General features: G+C 49.3%; 3 protein-coding genes across 3 annotated transcripts; 2 read left to right on the top strand and 1 right to left on the bottom strand.

The window, feature by feature from the left end:
• Positions 1-562: 562 nt before the first annotated feature.
• On the top strand, positions 563-1,146 carry K444DRAFT_635974 (uncharacterized protein; the record flags this gene model as incomplete). The annotated part of the gene is made up of 2 exons (XM_024883938.1): positions 563-941; positions 1,007-1,146. The coding sequence occupies 2 exons, from the start codon at positions 563-565 to the stop codon at positions 1,144-1,146; spliced, it is 519 nt and encodes a 172-aa protein (XP_024729969.1).
• A 1,172-nt stretch (positions 1,147-2,318) lies between these two features.
• On the top strand, positions 2,319-3,664 carry K444DRAFT_635975 (uncharacterized protein; the record flags this gene model as incomplete). Its single annotated transcript, XM_024883939.1, has 7 exons — positions 2,319-2,367; positions 2,399-2,436; positions 2,476-2,581; positions 2,621-2,687; positions 2,743-2,886; positions 3,358-3,443; positions 3,654-3,664. 7 exons carry the CDS (start codon positions 2,319-2,321, stop codon positions 3,662-3,664), a joined length of 501 nt encoding a protein of 166 aa, XP_024729970.1.
• Positions 3,665-5,125: 1,461 nt separating this feature from the next.
• On the bottom strand, positions 5,126-6,956 carry K444DRAFT_647107 (uncharacterized protein; the record flags this gene model as incomplete). Its single annotated transcript, XM_024885294.1, has 3 exons — positions 5,126-5,969; positions 6,049-6,642; positions 6,718-6,956. 3 exons carry the CDS (start codon positions 6,954-6,956, stop codon positions 5,126-5,128), a joined length of 1,677 nt encoding a protein of 558 aa, XP_024729971.1.
• Positions 6,957-8,208: the final 1,252 nt, after the last annotated feature.

An 8,208-nucleotide genomic window follows, 5' to 3' on the forward strand; every position in this document is an offset into this window, starting at 1 on the left:
TCTGGGGTGAAGCAAGAGCAGAACCCACAGGTTATTATGAAGGTCGCCATCTTCAATGTGGAAAATGTGGAAAGGCAGGAAACGAAGTCTGGGATTTGTTGAGATTGTAAAGGCACCAGAGCTGCTCGTTGGCACTTTGATCCCACTACATCTTTCGCTGCGACTGCTGGATATGCCGAAGTCTGGGTCTGTGACAAAACTTTCAGCAAGTCATTCTTGGACTCTTTGGTAGCTACGAAAGTTGTGGACTTCCATAACGAGAATGCAAAGAAGGCAGGGGATGAAGTTTGGGACAAGCTTGACAACGCATCAGTTGGCTGTGGGTTCTCAAGTCCATCGAGTGGTCTGCGTGTCCGCCGTCCTAACAGCGCCCACAAATTTCGCCTCAGAACCCATGATCGGAATGATACCAACCATGTAAGTGTAAATACACCTTACTGCCTGCTTTGCAGTATCGTCTTGGGCGCAAATCATAATTGCTAATCAGGACCCACAGTCAAAGGCAGCTCTAATCAAGCAAAAGACTTGACCTCACTTATTGCGAATACTCAGGCGCAGATTGATGCCATTGTGGCTGTTCGTCCCGTTGGTCCCGTTGCCCCTCCACCGCTGCTTACAAGTGCTGGAAGGGTTTCAAGAAGTGCACTTTGATGACGGGAAGAAGAGTCCAGCTCCCGAGAACCAGAACGGTGATGCTTCCGATCCCGAGCTGCGAAAGGACTTCGGATTCAGCCTCGAGGATGACGAGTCTGATGAATATGAGGAGAACGACGTTGAAGCCGGTGGCAAGTGGATCCACGAAGGTACCTGCGCTTTAACCCGGATGGGGTGTAAATACCGCCACGAGATGCCGATGGATCGTGAGACCCAGCTCTCCCTCAATCGAAACCATGGTCTGCCGAACTGGTACCATCGGGAGAATGGTATCTTTCATCCTGGAGGTACGTTATTGCAGACGCCGTTGGCTGTGGAAAGGTTGTGATTGAAGAGATACACATGTTGACAGGATTAACTTTAGTAAACCGAAGAGTAGCAACAATATCCATCGCGGATGACGTGGAGAGAGCGAGTATGTTCAGCCACCGCCTCCAACCCGACTTTCCCAGTCTGCAAAGTCCCGGCCGAGCGACCGATCTCTACCAATGAAAACTGCCACAGCTGTGAGAGAGTCCTAAGTAAAATGTCGGCTTCGATTCTGTCCGGTGCTAGAGGTTTGGGCTTATAATAGCCAGCGAAGGATGAAGCAAAGCTGGATTGATGTGGAGGCATCAAGAGCCGTCCACACAAGGTTCTTTTGGAGGTCATCCTAGGATCAAGAGATCCCACACCGACCCTGCTGCCCCTGGCTCCTTCCAGTGAATGAGGTTGTAGAGGTGACATTTGGTGATGGAAGGAAGAGACCGACTATGAAGAGGGCGAGGAGGGAGATGCCAAGAAGGAAGACGGTGAACTGAACAGACCTTGAAATCGTAAATCGCTAGACAAATTCCCAGTGGGAAGCTATTGGCCCAGATCATCCATCGGTCCCACAGTCCGCCAACAACATGGAGAGATATTTGTTGAGAACACCGCGGGGCGAATTTAGGCCAGAGCCACACCCAAAGCATCTTCTCTTCCACCCAGCCCCTTTCCTGGAAGGAGGCCAGATAGTCCTGCTGACTCTGATGAAACAACCTCTTTGCAAACTCTACCGATTGTCAGGATTGGGCATCTTGCAATGTCTCCGAGGTTTTGCGTCTTGAGCCAACTTTCAAATCGAAAGCTTGATCGTGCTGCCTGCCAAGGCTCCAGAAATGCCAAACCCAAAGCCGTCTGGAATCCATTCAACCCGGTCGCGCAAAATCCATATAATCCGGTTGCCCAAGGTCCATTCAACCGGGCGTGGGTGCCACGAATTCAGATGAGGACCTCAGCAGGAGATAATGAGGAGGGCGTTGACAATTGAGGAATGGAACATGATGTGTGTAAGTATTTGAGATTCAGCAAATGGATGAAATTTACCTAATTGTTTACAGACACTGCTTCAACGAGTCTTGCACAATTTTGTAATATTGGTGGAGAAGAGGGGGTCTTGTACTGTACTGTAATAGAATAGAATGCTTCTCCTAAATCAAGATCTTGCCTTTACGGTAACAGAAGCCTTTTGAGTAACCCTCAAACGCCTTCTTCGCAACCCTGCACGTGAACGTTGGTCCGGTACGTAGAATTACTCCCCATTAGCGTGGTTTTGCTCTCGCTTGCCGATTCCGGAGGCAGTATATCCAATAGATGTTGCTTTCCTCGATCCCTTTTCTCCAAGCAAACCAAGAAACTTCAGTATGCCACCACCACCACCACCACCACCACCACCATTTACCCTTCCACCTGGTAATAGCAGTGCTAATTCAAATGAAAATAGACTCCATCTCCACACAAACAAACCTCATCAATCACCTCGTAAGTTTTCTAGATCTTCCAGATGAAAAGGGGTAACAGCTACCACCACCACCACCACCATTTACCCTTCCACCTGGTAATAGCAGTGCTAATTCAAATGAAAATAGACTCCATCTCCACACAAACAAACCTCATCAATCACCTCGTAAGTTTTCTAGATCTTCCAGATGAAAAGGGGTAACAGCTGACTGGAGATCGGTTGAAAGCACCACCACCACCACCAACACCATCATCACCATCACAATGGTTCGGTATGTTTTCATATGCTCTCTGTCATCTGAATATCAAGCTAACGTTCATATAAAGTCCGAATACGGCACGCAACCGCGCCCGGGCTCGCGCTCGGAAGATGATCTTGGAGTCCCCGAACTGCCCCCCGGCGGTTCAAAACGCTGGCCGCGTCACCGCCGCAATGGAGACTGCGCTCCGGGGCGTCATTGACCCCATGTAGTATGTTGAATTTGGCCTTTTTTCTTTGAGATTGTTTGGGGAGTTGGAGGTGGAGGTGGAACCGTTGTCAGGCTTGGCGATGATCCTGGAACGATCCGTATCGTTCCTAAGCGAGATTGTACCTTAGGCCTTAAACTGCCCTATAATTATAGGGAGCTTATAGCGTACTTCCACTTAGACTTATAAATAACTTTATAACTACTAATCGTATAAAAAAACTTTTAGTTACGTAATTACTCTATTTAATCCTAGCTTTCTATTTATATTATATATAGGAAATTTAGATTTAAGCTTATCTCGATGCGGCAAAAAGAAGTGTTTTGAGTTTTCGTGAGGCTCGTTTAATTAGGAAGTACCTCCTATACAAATTTACTATGTAAGGTACTTTGCCCTGGATCGTTCCAACCGTTCCAGGATTATCGCCAAGCCTGACCGTTGTTGATTGCAAGTTGACCGACTAACCCCTTTTAGCGCGGGCAACATTGCCAACACGACGGTCCGGGGTGCTGCTCTCGCGGGAGCACAGGCTGCTGCTGCAACCTGGCCTCCAAATGGCTGTGAGTCTCATCCTTACTCTTCTGTTTGCTCGGGACGAAATCCTGGCTCTCATCATACCCTCTGCCTTTCGTTTGGTGGCTGAATCCTGGTTCTCGTCTCACCTCGCTCTTCCCGTTTCTCCTTGACAAAGATCTCTGTTTTTCGTCCTAACTTTTCCTTTCCCGCAAGGAGAGCTCACTGGTTTTCATCCCATACTGACAGTTTTCTAGTCCAGCTCTGAGACGACGACCTCCCTCGACAATTCTCGGTCTCGTCCCTCCCCGCCCTCTCGTCCGGTCGATCGTCCACGGGACGTTAAACGAATGTTAGATTAGTTTAGTGAATGGAGATTTCTTTCGGGCTTTCGTCTCATACTCTCCTTGGAACATGGTGATTCTGAACCGTGGTTGTTATGCTGAAATCAAACAGGGAAGAATGTGAGGATGGGCGGGAAGAGATAAGTTTCCTTGTCCTGAAACCGTCTGGTTCTCTCGCGGCTCAATGCTTTGCTAACTATTCAATCTCTCAAGATTGCAGTGTTGCAAATTTATGCCAAGAAAGAGTGCAGGAATCCGTTCGGAAAGAAGAGAAGAGGTTGTTGCTTTGAACTGAAGCAGACACAAAGACACGAAGTTGAGGCAGCAATGTAATGAATGGAAAGTGCAAGGTATGGCTATCGGAACTGCGTCTCGGAGAGGGCTGTGCTAACATTCAATCCTCAGGAACTTGCCATTCAAAGGGTTTCCAACCATTAAACTGTTTCCCTTGGAGGAAGTTGTGTGGTTAGCAGCTGCTGCAGCACTTCACAGTGAATGGGGTACAAAGCCAAGGAATGTCAAGTCACTGAAAGAGAGGATGAGGCTGGCTGGGCCGTGGATTGAGGGATGAATCGACATAAAGAAATATTGGAGCGTCAAAAATAAAACATGGAACAAAGGAGGTATGTCAGACAAGGACTACTTTTTGCAACGGGCTGTGCTAACTTTGTAAGTTAGCAGGACCGCCTTGGTGGTTTGAATCTTGATACCTCAAGGCTATGGTTACATTTGGGGAGCAGATACGAACTAGGCGGGACTCCAGACTGGGGAGAACCAACAGGAGGAGGGTTTGATCACGTGGGGCATGGATCGAAGAAGGTACCACAGGCAAAGACTGAATTTGAGAGATGGCCGCGCTAATTTGTCGACCTTCCAGGATCGAGATTAACAAAGGGTGACTCGAAATGACAAAATGGACTGCCTCGAGAGGAGACAAGGGCTGATAGGTGGGAAATGAGACATGGGAGCTAGGTAAGAAGAACTGGAGAATGGGATCTGAGAAACGGGAACTGGGAAACGGGAATTGAGAATTGAGAAATAATGTCGAGGAATAAATACTTCATTAGAGGTACTAAAGACCGAAAAGAATCATTGTATCATATCGATTGAAAACGAAATGTCATCCATAACGCATATATCCATCAAACATAAACCTCAACCCCTCCCTTCCATTCACGACCCCCTCCGCCTCGACTCACGCGTCATAATAATCGGGCTCTTCTTGCTAAAAGTATACGTTGAAGCAGGTGTATACGGCTCTGAAACCGGGCTTCCATGGGTCGTACCCACATTCCGCGCCCTCTTGCGTTTGCAGAAGAATCTGTTTCTCGTTAGCACCCCTCCATTAACTCCCGAACGGAAGTCAAGTGAGGGAAGTAGAGAGCTTACACAAACCCAACAACAACCGCAATCAACACCGGCACACCAACACCAACACTCACTCCAATAATAAGCTTATTATTCACACCCCCTGTCTTGCCGTTTAGAACGCCGACGATCCCGGGACTGGTGGGCGAAGAAGTCGGCACGAAGGATACAGGACTCCCACTCGTGGAGCTAAGGGCTTTCACATTCGTCCCGAAGGCAATGGTGGTCACGGCTGTATTACTCGCTGCAGTGAGGAATGTCGCTTTTGAACCCGAAGGCAGAACGGATACCAGTGTCTTGGTCACGGTGTTATGGGACGTGGATTGGAGAGAGTTAGGGCAGTTTAGCAGTCCGGTTGAGAGGCATAGGATTGCTGTGTTCGTGTATGTTACTTTTGTGCTTGTTGTTGTTGACGATACTGAATTCGGAGCTGGATTGCGGGCTGCTATTGTTGCTCCGGTGGCTGTTGCGCTCACGGTTCCTGTCACGGCGCACGCAGCGGCGAGGGTAGTGAAGAAGAGCGGGACCTGCGTGTTGGGCGTGGGACCCCATGTGTGGCCTCCTAGCGCGAGAGTGGCACCAGCGTTCGCTCCGAGAAGCATGGTGTACTCTTCGACAATGTGAAGATCACACTCGGAACCGCTTCCTGCCGGGGCAACAGTTACGTTGGTGATGAATTGTGCTACGTCCGCAAAAACGGCTGCTACGACGCCGGCGCTGAAGTCGAGAGTGATGTCCGCGATGGTGTCGCTGGGTGTGCTGATGTCGACACCGGCTGTGATGCCGACGCGGAGGAGGGCTGTGAGGACGACGCCGGAGGTTTGGATTGTGACGGGGAGGAACTCGAAATTGCCTCCGTTGCTGGGGGGTGGGTATTAGCTATTGTCAAACGAACGAATTGGGAGGGAAAGATTGGGTTAACGGGAAGGGAGCAGCTCACAAGTTTATACTCGAGACGTCCTGGTCAAACATGGGGATATTGATCGCGATTCCATCGTGCAGTTGGATGTGGAAGCCGGTGCTGATGTCGATTTCAGACTCAACGCTGAGGATCAGATCAATGCCGAAGACGACGCCGACCAAGAGATCGTTGGCAACTGCAAAGCCGATTGCAGTCTCTGATGTGTACAAGTTCAAGGTATAGGTTGCCCCGCTTGATAGGATGGTGTCGATTTCCATATATAGTTCTAATCCGTCGAATTGAAACTTGAGATCGGATGCTGGGACCGCGGGGACATCGACGTCGAAGTCTAATTCGAGTGGCGGGAAATCAATGTCATTGACGTTAAATCCGGCGCTCAAAATTGAGCTTGTAAAATTCTCGGCGAAATTCTTAACATCTTTAACTGCTGTCGTGGTGATGTTGCTGAACTCTGTCTCGATCGAGGAGGTAACGTTGTGAATTGCCTGGCTGGCATTGAGGTTACCATTGATTGTGAATTGCGCCGTCGCTGTGCCTTTAATGTAGCAAGTTGTGCAGACAATTTCTACGCTCGCGGAGACAGAGGTGTTGCCCTTCTGTTTCTCACCTGCGCTGGAAGAAAGTTAGCCACCCAGAATGCCTTCGCCTCGTCTGGTCTGAGCAGTGATACAGGGACAGTGTACATACATGCTGAATAACGTCACACCATCCCAACTGGAATTTATAGATGTGCTGTTCTTGAAAACGGTGTCCCTTTTCGTTGCTGCCGAAGCCAGAGATCGACGAACAGCTCGTAGTGTGTCTGACGATGATGTTCCAGCAGCATTACGAAATTCAATGTTGCTATTCAAAGGAGCAATACCAGCAGCGACAAGGCTGAGGCTCCCTGCCCAACTAAGGATCAACAAGAGATGAGAGAACTGCATCTTGCAAACTATAGCTGAGAAATCCTCAATATCTAATGCGCGGGCTCAATTGAGGCGAAGAAAAGGTCCTGGCTATCCATCACCAACATCCAATGCATGGACGGGATGCTCGTTGTTATACACAGCGAAGGATCGCGGTGCGCGAGACTCCACAAAGTTTCGAGGAGCGACATGCTTGCCTCAAGCACGCCTTCGTGCAACGTGAACATGCAGGAAGGCGATCATACGTTTTTGAGAAAGATCCCGGCCGTCGTTCCCCGAAGTGTCAAATATTCCGTGGCTTGCCGCGATCGACAAGCAGCCGAAACCTTCAAGCCTTGTGCTAGCCATTGATAAAGAGATTATTTTGTTGGTCCTTTGGAAGAATTGGGGGTCATTTCGGACGGCTTGCCATAATGGTACTAACCTTACTGCTTACTGGTGAGTACTTTATCCACGGCTGAGTGGCAGAACTTTCGATGCAGGAAGCACATGCAGCGTGATAGCAAGGGTGTATCTCTCGTACCAGAGCTTTTCGAGGCTTCGAGGTTCGAAGTTTGCGTGCGTGCGGGAGGAGTGCAGTGGTGGGCAGGACAAGAAAGACGAACGTTGCTGGTGAAACACTATCATCTGCACGTCAGGCAAGCTCCCCCGACGCCAGCCCGTTGCTGGCGGCGGCCAAACCCCATGAGCAGGGGATGTTGGCGTTTGAAGGGGCCGTCTGGGGGCCGTCTGGGGGCCAGAGGCTGAGCCGAAATCAAGGAAGGATGAAGCTGAGGGAGGTCGGGAGGAACGACGGTTTGAGTTGGGGGACAAAGCGCGCAGCCGCTGAAGCGAACGGCTCCTTGCCGACTTCGGCTTCGGATGCCCCTGAACCCGAAAATGACCGAGAAATAGGGAGCTCGAGTCATGTGACTTGAGTGAACACTTCTTCTGGCTTGACTGCCACTCGTTTTCTCTTGCAGAACCTAGAGCGTTGTTTTGAAAATGGCAGGCACAAATATATCATAACTGAATTTCACAAGCATAATCTAAATAAGCAATGAAGCAATGAAGCAATGACTTCCTACCAACTCAAACCAGTGCGCCAAATCGGGAAGGGGAATTCCTGTTAAACTGAATTCTTGATTGTGGTGTTTTTCTAGGAAAGCTCCAGCTTCCTTAAAACTCTGGAAATTACGTCCCCACTTAAAAGTGGACCACAGAGCGCACAGCCCCTGATTTTCGACAATTCCAACGCCTCACTTCTCTTTTACATATCTCAAAAGCTAAA

Source organism: Hyaloscypha bicolor (assembly GCF_002865645.1).
Source record: "Hyaloscypha bicolor E unplaced genomic scaffold K444scaffold_165, whole genome shotgun sequence".
NCBI lineage: Eukaryota > Fungi > Ascomycota > Leotiomycetes > Helotiales > Hyaloscyphaceae > Hyaloscypha > Hyaloscypha bicolor.